Source organism: Danio aesculapii, chromosome 9 (genome assembly GCF_903798145.1).
Source record: "Danio aesculapii chromosome 9, fDanAes4.1, whole genome shotgun sequence".
Classification (NCBI taxonomy): domain Eukaryota; kingdom Metazoa; phylum Chordata; class Actinopteri; order Cypriniformes; family Danionidae; genus Danio; species Danio aesculapii.
In genome coordinates, this window is record NC_079443.1 from 48,982,103 (window position 1) to 48,997,479 (window position 15,377).

The window sequence follows — 15,377 nt, forward strand, 5'->3', positions numbered from 1 at the left end:
CCCGAATTCCAGATGGCAGGTCAGAGACAATCAGCCCCAGACAGGCACCTCCAGGCGCGGGACATCCCGGAAAAGGGGTCTCCCGTCGGGCAGGGCTTGGCGGGATGGGGGCCTGGGTCTCACCAAGTACTCCGGTGAGCGTTGACACTAGCCACGCGAATTCTCGCTCAATCAACTGTGTCACTGGTGCCCCTGGAACCCCCCTCGCCACACCAGAGCCAACAGTGCTCGCCCGGGGTCGGGGCACTGTTCCTGGATAAACCTGCATGTCTCAGCCCCTTGGCTGGGTTTCCCCATGCCCACGGGCGCCCTCCAGCTCGCCCGGGGTCGGGGCACTGTTCCTGGGTAAGCCTGCAATGTCTCAGCCCCTTGGCTGGGTTTCCCCATGCCCACGGGCGCCCTCCAGCTCGCCCGGGGTCGGGGCACTGTTCCTGGGTAAGCCTGCAATGTCTCAGCCCCTTGGCTGGGTTTCCCCATGCCCACGTGCGCCCTCCAGCTCGCCCGGGGTCGGGGCACTGTTCCTGGGTAAGCCTGCAATGTCTCAGCCCCTTGGCTGGGTTTCCCCATGCCCACGGGCGCCCACCAGCTCGCCCGGGGTCGGGGCACTGTTCCTGGGTAAGCCTGCAATGTCTCAGCCCCTTGGCTGGGTTTCCCCATGCCCACGGGCGCCCTCCAGCTCACCCGGGGTCGGGGCACTGTTCCTGGGTAAGCCTGCAATGTCTCAGCCCCTTGGCTGGGTTTCCCCATGCCCACGGGCGCCCTCCAGCTCGCCCGGGGTCGGGGCACTGTTCCTGGGTAAACCTGCAATGTCTCAGCCCCTTGGCTGGGTTTCCCCATGCCCACGGGCGCCCTCCAGCTCGCCCGGGGTCGGGGCACTGTTCCTGGGTAAGCCAGCCTGGCCATTGAACCCCTGGTTCGTTCAAACGCAAAGCCGCCAAAACCTAAGTCCACATTTCTACGCCTTCCCCGAATTCCAGATGGCAGGTCAGAGACAATCAGCCCCAGACAGGCACCTCCAGGCGCGGGACATCCCGGAAAAGGGGTCTCCCGTCGGGCAGGGCTTGGCGGGCTGGGGCCTTGGTCTCACCAAGTACCCCGTCGAGCGCCGACACCACCAGCCACGCTAATTCTCACTCACCCAACTGTGCCACTGGATCCCCAAATGGACTTGATTGTCTTTTCAAAAGCTGGCTGGAAAGACCAACCATCATCCAAATGAGGCTTTGTTGTTCCAATCAATTATTTTACTTCCTCTTAGAAGTAAAAACCTTCAACATCAAACAGTTGGCAGCGATCACGGATCAGACAGCTTAGTGGGAAACTAACAAAACTGTGGGTTAATTATCCCTGTGTGAGTGACCGCAAATCTCCTGCTTTCATATCTGAATCATCGCACCTTCCTAAGCTCCATCAGCTGAGCCTTTTAACTGCTGAGATTCAGAAGATCACCAACAACAAGTAAAGAGATTATGCACTGGTCTACAGTTTTCTTAGAGAAAGCAATGGTGGACGTATCTTTATCAGTATTTTTACCTCTACTTTTACAGTTGAAGTCAAAATTATTAGCCCTCCTGTGTGTGTTTTTGCCAAATATTTGTTTAACAGAGCAAGGAATTTTTCACAGTAATCCCGATAATATTTTTTCCTCTGGAGAAAGTCTTATTTCTTTTATTTCGGCTGAAATAAAAGCAGTTTTTAATTTTTTAAAAACCATTTTAAGGTCAAAATGAATATTCCCATTAAGGATTTTTTTCCGATAGTCTACAGAACAAACCACTGTTATACAATAACTTGCCTAGTTACCTAACCTGCCTAATTAACCTAATTAACTAAGTTAAGCCTTTAAAATGCACTTTAAGCTGAATACTAGTAAATATCTAGTGAAATATTATGTACTGTCATCATGGCAAAGACAAAAGAATCAGTAATTAGAAATAAGTTATTAAATTTATTACTGTTAGCTTTCGAGAGGACGTTACAATAAGGGCACAGCAACAGAAGAACTAATATATCTGACTGATGATGGCTGATGTTATTGAGGAGAAGATCAAGAACTACAGAATGGCTCCATTTGAGGCCCGTTTCCTAAACACTGTTACCAGAAAAGAAACTGTTACCAGAATTATCTAGACTTCCACAGGTGTAATAAGGCTTTATCAAGCAAAGGGCAGAATACCTTCCCTGCTGATGGTATCAGAGAGTCTACAAGAGCCTTTGTCCAATTAGCTGGCTGGGGAAATGGGATTCACAGATCGAGGATGGAAGCGTCCCTGGAAAGCTCTACATGGTTGCTGTTACTTTCAATTTCATGAACTCCCAACTATTTGTAGAGCACTTCCTAATATATTATTCAGTTTTGATGTCTTGAGTATCCTTTCGCCCCGCTGAAGGATGAAAGGTCATTCAGATTTAAATGATATGACCTTTCATCCTTCAGCAGTTTGAGGTCCTACGTTAGCATTAGGCTTAGTTACTCTACATCTTGCTGATGCAGTTTGCGAAATATTTCGACTAAAACAAAAACTATTATGTTTAGAAATGTGTTGAAAACATCAGCAGAAATGAGCAGAAACTGGAGAAAAAAATATACAGGGGGGTTAATAATTCAGGAGGGCTGCACTTAAGCATTATATTAGGCTTATATTATGTTTATGTATTCATTCATTCATGACACTGGCACAGTGGCGCAATGGGTCGCACGATCGCCTCACAGCAAGAAGGTTGCTGGTTTGAGCCCCGGCTGGCTCAGTTGAAAATTGTGTTGAGTTTGCATGTTCTCCCTATGTTGGCGTGGGTGCTCCGGTTACCCCTACAGTACAAAGACATGTGCGATAGGTGAATTGAATAAACTAAATTGGCCGTAGTGTATGAGTGTGAACGTAAGAGTGTATGGGTGTTTCCCAGTGTTGGGTTGCGGCTGGAAGGGCATCCGCTGTGTAAATTTATTAATTCATTTTCATTTGGGCTTAGTCCCTATATTAATCAGGGGTCGCCACAGCGGAATGAACCACCAACTTATCCAGCATATGTTTTACGCAGCGGATGCCAGCTGCAACCCATCACTGGGAAACACCCATACACACTCATTCACACATGCACACTTATACACTACGGACAATTTAGCTTACTCAATTCACCTATACCATATGTCTTTGGACTGTGGGGGTAACCGGATCACCCGGAGGAAACCCACACCAACACGAGGAGAACATGCAAACTCCACATAGAAATGGCAACTTATCCAGCCGAGGTTCAAACTAGTGACCTTCTTGCTGTGAGGCGATCGTGTTACCCACTGTGCCACCGTGACGCCCTAAAGAGGTAATTGAACCAGCTGATCACGGCCAGACTCGCAGACCACTGAGCAACTTGGGCTTCTATATTTAAGTATATCAAAAATAAATTGTGTGTAAATTGTGTAAAATTTTGTAATTGGACTCAAGTCAATTTGAAAAGTATAAGACTTCATACTTTCCTAGAGATATACTTTTAGGGTTTCTGTGCTTTCTGTGCTTGTGGTGTGTATTTTGTCCTCCGCTGAAAGCAACATAAATGTGTTTTTGACTGATAATGTAGAAAAATGTGCAAAAACACATTAGTTATGATGAATGCAGTCATGAGAAAACGAGTCCATCTATTTCCCCCCCTCCCGCTATCTCTAGATTAGGATAAATATGCTCTATGTGTTCACAACAGCATTATTTCTTTTTCCCCTCAATTTGAGTCAAATTAGTCCAAATTGCATCAGCAAACGTGCCAGAAACCCAAAGTATGTGTTCTTTCCCATGGTTGAGGTAGAATGGACGGAGATGGGAACTAACACAGCTGTAAATGTTGCATGAATTCGTTCAGATGGTATGATAACACGTCAATCGTTGCATTTACAAAAAAAAAAAAAAAGAAAGAAATGGAAAAAAACTGTCCTGGTATGTTTGAAGAGATGAGGTTAGAAGATTTATCTTTTACCGCTGATGCCATAAACACATTAGATGAGCTGCAGGATCATAAATAACACGCACTAAAGAGTCTGGTGTTTGACATTTAAGGTCAAACTGGCCTTGGTGACCTCTGGGTCATCAGGTCACGTCTGGTCAAATCTGGAGGAGTGTTTGAGCAAGACTGACAACATGTTCGGTTCAATTATTCAATTATTTTAACCTATATTCAAACAGGAAAAAAGACATATTCAGCAAAAGAAACTGATTTGTTTCATTGTTGCTGCTGTTGTTTTACATTTTGACTGTATAATCATCTTTTAATTTCTATTATTTTTGGTATATTATTATCATTATTTTTTGTTTTATTATTTTTTTGTTGTTTATTATCAATATAACTATTATTGTTAATATTTATTATTATTATTATTATTATTATTAACCATTTTATACAAAAAAAAAACCTCAAAAATCTCAATAAAATGAAACCTTCCATAATTATATAAATAAATAAACAAAAATGAAATAAAATTATGCATGTTTTTTTTCTATGATAGAAAAGATCTATTGATTTTAGGTGAAATTTTCAGATTTTTATTATTTATGCATTATATTAAACATTTACAACCCACATTCTTATTACACTAATGTGTTTGTGTGCGTGCGTGTGCATATAAATCAAAGATATATAATATAAACTGCAATAATGTGACAGCCCTCTGCAGAGGAATAATAATAATAATAGTTATTATTATTATTATTATTATTATTATATAAAAAACAATCGTCAACGACAGGTTTTAGTGTGGTAAATAAATAGAAAAAACGTGCATGTTATTTATGTTGCATGCTATTTAACTAAGAAAAATAGTATTCTTAGGGAAAAATAAATAAATAAATAAATAAATAAATAATTTGCATAATAGCAATAAAAGCTATGGATCCCTTTATAATGAAAGTGATGTCAAGACAAAATAATATTATATTAAAACCACATCATGGAAAATTAAATATTAAATACTATTAAAGAAACCTACAGTAGGTGGTTCATTCTGCTGTGGTGACCCCAGATTAATAAAGGGACTAAGCCGAAAAGAAAATGAATGAATGAATGAATAAATAAACCTAATACATCCCTTTCTGAGAAGAAATAAAATAAAATAAAATAAAATAAAATAAAATAAAATAAAATAAAATAAAATAAATAAAATAAAATAAAATTAAATTAATATAAAATAGGCAGTCATATAAATAAAATATTTTTAAAAATGTGTTATTTAATATCTTGTTCTCCTATAATCAATTTTGGGCTGAAATATGAGATGCGTATCTACAGAATAGAAAGCCACACGCCGTGGAGCTACTCTGTGCCACAGGGGTAAGGCTATTGTTCAGCATTTACCAGTAGCTTTGTCATCCTGACAGCCGCATTTGCTACAGCAGAAAGACAAGCTCTGAAAACATGCCATTCAGAGTCCTAAATCAAAGCTGAGAATCCTCAATGAGGGACCACACCAGACACAACAAACTCCATAGATATGACTGTTTTAAACTCAGCGATATGACTATTTAAAATGATAAAATCCGAGCCGTGTTTAAGAGCTTTAAGTGGTCGGTCACATTTATTTATACAGCACTTTATACAATACAGACTGACTCAAAAATAAATAAATAAAAATATTTATGTTGTAAAAATGTGATCAATTAATCAACACATTTCTGAGTCTAACAGAAATAAAGGTCACACTTTATTTTCATTTGTTGAGTTTAAGTTACATTGCATCTACATGGCAACTAATTCTCATAAGATTATAAGTAGACTGTTAGTTTAGGGTTAGAGTTAGGGTTAGTGTAAGCTGACATGTACTTGCAAAGTTTCTTTTAGTCAGTTAAATGTCTGTTAAAGGAGCAGTATCAACAGATATTAAGTAAACAGTCTACTAATATTCAAATGGACCATCAAAATAAAGTGTTACCGAAATAAACAATATCGTTATTCGGCAATTTTTTTTGAAATGTTGATTCAGTTCAGATCAATAAATGTCTTTTGCTAAATTCAATTCAAATTTAAAGGGTCAGTTCACCCAAAAATGCTCATTTCATCACACTATTGAATTATTTACTAATGAATAATACGTCAAAATTAAGTGAGTTTTGCCTTAAAACAAGTTAAAACTGTTTTTCTCTTTAAAGTCAAAGGTTTGAGGCTGAATAAAACCCCAAAGCTCCCATTTCCAGGGGCAGTATTTCTATAAAAGTCAACACAGATGCAGTGAAACGTTATAAGAGCAGTATGATTGAGTCAGAATGGATTCAGTGTTAAATATGCCTACATTTCTCCTCAGTTTCACTTCAACAGAACACACGTTTTCCTTCAGCACTTACACTCTCTGCCTTCACAGAACAGGCAAAAACAAACTGTCTGAAGCACACACAAGAGCAAATGAGGTTAAAACTCCCAAAATATCCGAGGACGTTCTCCATCTCCTAACCTGAAACACAGCACTGGCCATGGTGTTTGACACTGCAAACTAAAATATGCTGAGTTAATTCAACCAAATTTTGGGTCAAATAGGTACAAAACCAACCACTTTTTAAATTAAAATTATAAGACCAAATATAACCCAACATTTGGGATTATCCATAATTGACTCAATTTGGGTTAAAATTAAAACATATTTTTTTTGAGTGTATAAACTGAGTTTTGAAAATTGTAAAAAAATAAAAATAAAAATAAATAAAAATAAAAGAAATAAAAAATAAAATAAAATAAAAAATCAACATGTACATTTTTTAACAATATTATGATAAACAAATGTCTATATTTTCCTCATATAAAGCTACAGTGACAAAGAGCTCAGAACATGAATTCATTTGACGCTACAGGCTGGGTTGTTGTAACCAAAGTTTGGGTCAAATATGCATAAACCCAACTGTTGGGTTAAAAAGTGTATTTTAACTATAGGGTTGCACATTATGCAATATCCATATCACAGAGAAGTGCAGTAATTTAAACCAACTTATATGCCAAGCATTCGTGTGCTGCATGCGTAGATTGTTTATCCAAATCTGACCAATCAGATGAGGCCTTTACTATCTTAATCTCCGCCTCCTGTCGTTAGCTGAATCCAGAGTAGAAAATAAACCCTAATGCTGGGAGACAAGAGAGGAAAAATCACTACAGCCAATAAGAATCTGAATTTCCACAAAAGTTTTCAGTCATTGATGGTGTTTTAAATTGTAAATGATTTTTACCTTGACATAGTTCTTTATCCTTAATTAGCCCAGAAAAAATATATTTGACCTGTTTATTTTGATATGATCATTACATGAAAAAATAACTATATATTTTTAAATTGCTCATAAAATAGCATTTAAAGTTATAGCATGAGAAATATCATTACTGTAACACTCAACAACATCACATATTTTCCCAGTATCATGCAGCCCTAATTTTAACTAAAGCAAATAACCCAATACAGGGTGTTCATATTTAACAACCTTGGGTTAAAACAATGTACAGCATTTCTTAGAGTGTAATTGTTTTTAGTTTGTGTCATCAGAGTTGACACAACAGCTCTTCAAAGTCAAAGGTTTGAGATTGAATATATTCCCAAAATGTCCATTTCCAGGTGCTTCATTTCTTTAAAAATCAACAGGAAAGCAGCAAAATGTTACAAGAGCAGTATGATTTACACTCAAAAAATGACATTTTCTGTTTGTTCAAACTATTTAAAACTAATTTGATCAACGCAATCTCACAGCAATTCGTAACTTTTTGATTGAGTGGTTAATTCGTATGAATTCATACGATCTAATTCATACAATTAGTTACGATTTGCTCATCACCCAATGACAGTTGGGGTTAGGGGTGGGGTTAAGTGCAACGCCTCCTTTTTAAAAATCATACATTTTCGTACAACTGAAATTGTACGAATTCGTACGAATTAGCCACTAAACTGACAAAACAAAATACTTATGCTTCCTCGTGAGATCAGGCTGATTAGTTTGTAGTGCAATAATGTGCACCCTTTGTAAAGCTACTTTAAAACAATAACTATTGTTAAAAATGCTATAAAATTTACTTGGATTTACTTGGAATTGGATTAAAAATTAAGAGAAACTTGACATTTGTTTATTGTGGCAACATAATTGTTTTATGTGCTATCCACTTAAATTTGTAAAAAAATAAGTTAATAAGTTAGTAAATAAATAAGTTGACTTAATTCCTTCATGTTACTCCAGCACAAATCCATTGTGGGGAACCCAGCATTTTTACAGAGTACACCTATAGGTAATAGTGTACACTACATGTGGGGGAACAAAAATATAAGTGCAATCTGAAATTTTCATCTAAAATTAGCATTTTTCTCAACCTCCTATGTTTATTATTTAACATTAAAGGCACTGAAAAGAGCCTATAATTTGCTATAAAAAATGTTTAATTGACAATATAAACAGACTGTAAAAAATGCTGAATTCCACACAATCGATTTGTGTTGGAGCAACATAAAGGAATTAAGCTAACTTATTAATTTTGACAAATGTAAGTGGATTGAACATAAAACAATTAAGTTGTCCCCCCAAATACCTCAAGAATTGTGTGGTTTCAGCTCATTTTAAATAAGTAGTTTGAACAAACAACATGTCATTTTATTGAGTGCACAGACTGTCAAAAATACAGGGTTGCACACAATTTCTTCATGTCATCCCAACACAAATTGTTTAAATTAACTTAATCGTTTTTACAAATTTAAGTAGATTGAACATAAAACAATTACGTTTTTCCCCAAAAAACTCAAGAATTGTTTGCTTTCAGATCATTTTAAATCATTATTTTAAACAAATAACATGTAATTTTTTTGAGTGGGGTTCCACATAATTCCTTCATGTTCTCCCAACACAAACTGCTTATATTAACATAATCGTTTTGACAAATGTAAGTAGATTGAACATAAAACAATTAGGTTTTTCCCCAAAAAACTCAAGAACTGTTTGCTGTCAGATCATTTTAAATCATTATTTGAAACAAATAACATGGAATTTTTTTGAGTGGGGTTCCACATAATTCCTTCATGTTCTCCCTTCAGCACTTACACTCTTTAACTTTACAGAACAAGCAAAAACAAACCATCTCAAGCACAAAAACACACACATAAGAGCAAATGAGGTTACAATTCTCTTTCAGCAGCAGCAGTAGCGAGCAGAGTCTCCATCTGCTTACCTGAAACACAGCGGTGGCCATCCTTAATGACTATGAATGTGTATGTGTATGTGTCAGCCACAACGCCGCATTCTCCTCCGAGCACAGAGTATCACAACACACACACATACACCTCTCTCAAACACACGCTGTAATCCGGCCAGCAGAAAAGTGTGTGCGCGCAAACGCACACGGCTGCTTTCTTGGCTTCTTGAGAAAAGCTGAAATGTTGACTCACATTCCCTGTTCACTCCAGCCAGAGGAGAAAAAAAAAGATCATAAAAAAGATATTCACACTATATATGGCTATGGACTGAGAGAAGAGGTCAGATTCAGCAACAGCAGCTAGAAAACTGAGCGAGAGAGCGAAAGAACGAACGAACGAGTGCACGGCACGGAAATCTAAAAAGTCTGACTGCAGGCTACAGCCATTCCCCTTCCTCACACTTTTACTTCACCCTCCCTTTTTTTGTTCGTTCATTCTCTCTCTCTCTCTCTCTCTCTCTCTCTCTCTCTCTCACTCACTTACTCTCGCTCGCTCGCTGTGAGCATTTATGGAACAGACAGGAAAAAAATCCTTGTAAAAATATACACAGGGTCCAAAATTAACACTCATTATAGGCCAAATTCAGGCAAAAAAATAATAAATAAAACTGGGTTTGGCAAGAAAATAAACAAAGTTACGCATCAGCTGGCCAGTAACTTTACTGGTAATGGAAACATGCAATTTATATATATATGTGTTTATTTTTAGGACTAATAAGACATTTGATTTGACATTGAAATTACACAGGTAGAAATGACTTGATTGAAAATAAACTTAACATAAAATAAACAAAATAAATATACATACATATATACATATGCACACACACACACACACACACACACACATATATATATATATACACGAGCAACAGTTTCTGCTGTTCTGACGTCAGCTGCAGATGTGAATGAAAGGTGGAAGAAAGTAGCTACTCGTCTAATATTGCTCATAAATATATATATATATATATATATATATATATATATATATATATATATATATATATATATATATATATATATATATATATATATTTTTTTTTTTTTTTTTTTTTTTTTTATAGTATTTTTTTATGGCACTTTTGATTTATACAGGTCTGACAGTATTGCATTGCTTTGAAAAAAAACATTATTTAAAATAAACTAACAAAAACAGGTTAAGTACCCTTATTTCAAGAGTAGCTTTTATTAATTGTTTATTCATATTAATTTATATTTTTTTATGTTTCATTTTTATTATTTATTTTATTTTTATTATTTATTATTATTATTATTATTAATATTATTATTATTATTATTATTATTATTATTATTATTATTAGTGTAATTATTATTATTATTATTATTATTATTATTATTATTATTATTATTATTATTATTACTAGCATTATTATTATTATTATTATTATTGTTATTATTATTAATATTATTATTATTAGCATTATTATTATTATTATTATTACCATTAGTATTGTTATTATTATTAATATTATTATTATTAGCATTATTATTATTATTATTATTATTATTATTATTATTAGTGTAATTATTTTTATTATTATTATTATTATTATTATTATTATTATTATTATTAGCATTATTATTACTAGCATTATTATTATTATTATTATTATTATTATTATTATTATTATTAGCATTATTATTATTAGCATTATTATTATTATTAGTGCAATTACTATTATTACAATTTTTTATTTATTATTACTATTTACCCAAACACAGCTGAAAGTTTTGTGACTGGACATGGTTTCTCTCTCTCTCTCTCTCTCTTTCTCTCTGGTTGTTATCAGGTTCTCAGTTTACAGGTTTAACATGAGTTGACAAGCTGAAAGGCAGAGTGAGTTACGCAGAGCAGGAACAGAGCTCAGCGTGATCCGTGTCCCTGTAAAGAGTCAAGCTTAAGAACACGCAGAAACTATTAACACGATCCTAAAGCTCTCCCAGACACAACCTGACATATAAAACAAACCCCTTTAATCCCCTTTTAAAAAGCCATCAGTCTGAAGAATCCTTACAATCTGCACATTTCACACAAAACACAACAACACTACATCTGCAGTGCAGCTCCTGAATGAAATGCCAGAGTCCGTTTATCATTAGCTAGGTTTCATCAACATATATTTATATTTTTTATTATATTTCTGAAGTTATTATTAAGCATGATGGGATGGGCATGATGGGACAGCATTAAAGTTGAGATCCTGAAATGAGGAAAAAAAATATAGGGCACTTCATGATTTCATCCTTGGGGAACTGATTGGATCATTGGAAGCTTGGCATTAGTAACAAAATGAAGGAAGATTGACATATGGATGAAAGCAACTGATAGCCCCGCCCTAAAAGACTGATAGTCCCTCTGTCAAATACTAACAGCCCTGCCCTAAAAGACTGATAGCCCCGTCCTAAAAGACTGAGTCCCTCTGTAAAATACTGACAGCCCTATCCTAAAAGACTTGATAGCCCCACCTTAAAATCCGATAGTCCCTCCCTAAAATACTGACAGCTTAGTCCAAAAACACTGTTAGCCCCTCCCAAAAAGGCTGTTAGCCCTGCCCTAAAAGTCTTATGGTTGCGCCCTAAAAGACTGATAGCCCCGCCCTAACAGACTGATAGTCCCTCCTTAAAATACTGACAGCCCTGCCCGAAAAGACTGTTAGCCCCGCTCTAAAATCTTGATAGCCCCATCCTAAAAGACTGATGGACCTGCCCTAAAATCTTGATAGCCCCGTTCTAAAAGACTAATAGCCCCACACTAAAATCTTGATAGCCCCATCCTGAAAAACTGATCGTCCCTCCCTAAAATACTGACAGCCCTGCCCAAAAAGACCATTAGCCCTGCCCTTAAAGTCTGATGGTCCCGCCCTAAAATACTGATAGCCCACCCTAAAAGACTGATAGCCCCGCCCTAATAGATAGTCCCTCCTTAAAATACTGACAGCCCTGCCTGAAAAGACTGTTTGCCCTTCCCTAAAATCTTGATAGCCTCCTTCTAAAAGACTGATAGTCCCGCCGTAAAAGACTGATAGTACCGCCCTAAAAGACTGATAGACCCGGCTTAAAAGACTAATAGCCCTGCCCTAACAGTCTGATAGTCCCTCCCTAAAATGTTGATAGCCCTATCCAAAAAGACTGTTAGCCCCACCATAAAATCTTGATAGCCCCGCCCAAACAGACTGATAGTCCCTCCTTAAAATACTGACAGCCCTGCAACAAGACTGTTAGCCCGCCCTAAAATCTTGATAGCCCCGTTCTAAATTACTGATAGTCCCATCCAAAAAGACTGTTAGCCCTGTCCTAAAAGTCTGATGGTCCCACCCTAAAAGACTGATAGCCTCACCCTAAAAGACTGATAGCCCCTCCTTAAAATACTGACAGCCTACCTGAAAAGATTGTTTGCCCCGCCCTAAAATCTTAAAAATCTTAAAAGCCCCGTTCTAAAATACTGATAGTCCCGTCCAAAAAGACTGTTAGCCCCATCCTAAAATACTGATAGTCCCGCCCAATGAGAGTGATAGCCCCACCCTAAATACTTATAGCACCGCCGGAAAGGATGTTAGCCCCGCCCTAAAATACTAATAGCCCTGCCCTAAAAGACTGAGGAAAAACAGACAGCTGATGATCCAGGAATCACGAACAGCAAGCAATTTAGCTGTGGCTTTGGGGCTGTTTGAGAGCAAGGCAATTACTGAGGGGAAACTGACAGCTTTAGTGCCAAAACCTTGAGCCCTCAGGATACAAACTTATTTTCAAATTCTAATTCTCTTTTAGTTTTACAACAACAACATATTACAGGTGTTTGACTGCATCAGACAGTCGTGTTGAGACTGAATCTATTGAAAAATAAATGTAAAAATAAAATAATAATAATAAAATATTAATTTTCCAGACTTCTATGTTTGCTTGTTGGTATTAACAATTACATCAATATCCAGTTCATTTATATACAAAAGTAAAATTAAATAAAAATTTAATAAATAAATAAAACTAAATTCATTAAATTAAATTAAATTAAATTAGAAAAGAAAGGGAAAAGAAAAGAAAAGAAAAGAAAAGAAAAGAAAGGCTGTTAGGGTAGCTTAAATGAGTCAGACAAATGTTTTGAATTGTATTAAGATAACAAAAAAACAAAATAAAATAAATACAAACAATTTTTAACTGTATAATTAAAAAAAATAATTAAAGAAAATTAAAGAAAATAAAAGAACATTAAATGAACAAAATTAAAAAAATATTTAAAAATATAATAAAATAAAATAAAATAGAATAAAAAATTAAATTAAATTAAATTAAATTAAATTAAATTAAATTAAATTAAATTAAATTAAATTAAATTAAATTAAATTAAATTAAATTAAATTAAATTAAAGGGTCAAAGACAAATGGGTCAGACAATATAAATAAATAAATAAATAAATAAATAAATAAATAAATAAATAAATTTTATAGAATTAAACTAAAGAAAATAAAAGGAAAGAAAGAAAAGAAAGGTTGTTAGGGTAGCTCAAACGGGTCAGACAACTGCATTGAATTGTATTAAAATAAGAATAAAAAAATAATAAATAAATAAATAAATAAACAAACAGGACAAAAATAAATAAGTAAATAAATACAACTGGATCAGACAATTGTGTGAAATTGTATTAAATTTAGAATAAAATATAGAGTTAAATAAACAAACTAACTAATTCATTAAATAAAATAATATTTAAAAAATAAAATAAAAATGACTAAATCCCAGCATTTTTCTGTATAATAAGCATTAATCCCATGTGAATGAGTTCAATAAAAACAACCTTGCACCATGCCATCAATACAAAATACTGTAAAATCTCATTCAATATAATTATCTTAAATAAGCTTCAGTTCAATGCAGCTGAGCACCAAAGCCAACAAACAGATTTATCGCAGGCTTATTTGAGCGCTGTTTATGAGAGCAGATAGCATTATCTATTTTCACAAACACCACAAAAACATTAGAGTCTCTGTGCGAGTGTGCTTAAGTGTGTCTGAAGTGAACAACTCTTAGGGAGAGACTGAAGCTCAACACAATGTACTCTCTGTTCAATCCTGTGTTCAAATTACACTCATTCTGCCCTCGCAGAACAACATGCAGGATCATAGCATTACCTTTTGGCCAGGTTTTCAACAGGTGAATCGGTAACTACAGCATTATGGGATGAATTGCATCTTTCTCTACTGCCAAGCATTAAATAAATAGTGTTCTGATCAAGCATTTAAATAATAAATAAATAAATAAATAAATAAATAAATAAATAAATAAATAAATAAATAAATAATATTGTTGTTCTAAGAAGTCATGCATTAAAATATTTTTTCTCTCTTGTTTTGTCGTGATCAAGTCTTAATTATCTCATGATCTCAACATAACTCGTTTTCTTGTGATCTCGACATAACAAAAAGTTATGTTTTGATTAAGACTATTTTTTTTGCTTTTATTTATGTATTAATTATTATTATTATTATTATTATTATTATTATTATTATTATTATTATTATTAATATCTGGCCAATGTCTGGCCAGTGAGTCTGCACTGGCACTGCGAACAGGGAGAGAATAGCCTAACTGCAGACGTGCATTCGCGCAACACATTTAAGGCATTCAGAACAGCCATAACCAACCCAGGCTCATTCTGAAAACGTAGTCCCGAGGACGTTTCTGGAGACCGCGAAATACGTCCCGGGAGGAACGTAATTTTGCAGTTTTTGGTTTTCGCGAATCCACGAGAGGCCACTGTGTGCGCCTTTTTGGCTTCTCAGATGTCTCCCGCGAGTGCCGTTCGCGCCCGCGCTGTTCTCGTGTAAACCCACCAGAGGCCGCTGTCGAACGAACGTCTGTCTGTCCGACTGACTGAATGACTCCTCCTTCCCTGAACCCAACCAAGTTTACCGATGGACCCGCCCACCCTAAACCCAAACAACAATTTACAAAAGTCGTCCAGAAAAAGAAAAGCCCTCGTCTGATTTTTTTTACCACGTTTTCGGATTTTACCACATTCTCACCCTGTTATGAACTTGTTCACTTAATTTCTTGGATTCTGTTTAAGTCTTACTTGATTTCTGGAATTGCTCTTCCCCAGACTCAACCCTGGTTGTCGTCGTTGTGGTCAACTCCACTCTGCGTCTGAAGTTCGCCGACGTACAGGACGAGCTTA

General features: G+C 35.8%; 1 protein-coding gene and 1 pseudogene across 8 annotated transcripts in view; one reads left to right on the top strand and one right to left on the bottom strand.

Annotated features, from left to right (window-relative positions):
- Positions 1 to 15,377, bottom strand: part of tns1b (tensin 1b) — a 549,979-nt gene that overhangs the window by 292,070 nt on the left and 242,532 nt on the right. Inside the window, exon 1 of one of the 8 annotated variants that reach the window (XM_056465915.1) lies at positions 9,160 to 9,569. The exons of the other annotated variants lie outside the window; for them this stretch is intronic. Within the exon in view, the coding sequence (XP_056321890.1) occupies positions 9,160 to 9,180 (21 nt within the window). The 5' untranslated portion in view covers positions 9,181 to 9,569. Of the gene's footprint in view, positions 1 to 9,159; positions 9,570 to 15,377 lie in introns of those variants that run through there. 8 annotated transcript variants of the gene reach the window in all.
- On the top strand, positions 2,023 to 2,368 carry LOC130234561 (cytochrome c oxidase subunit 6B1-like; annotated as a pseudogene).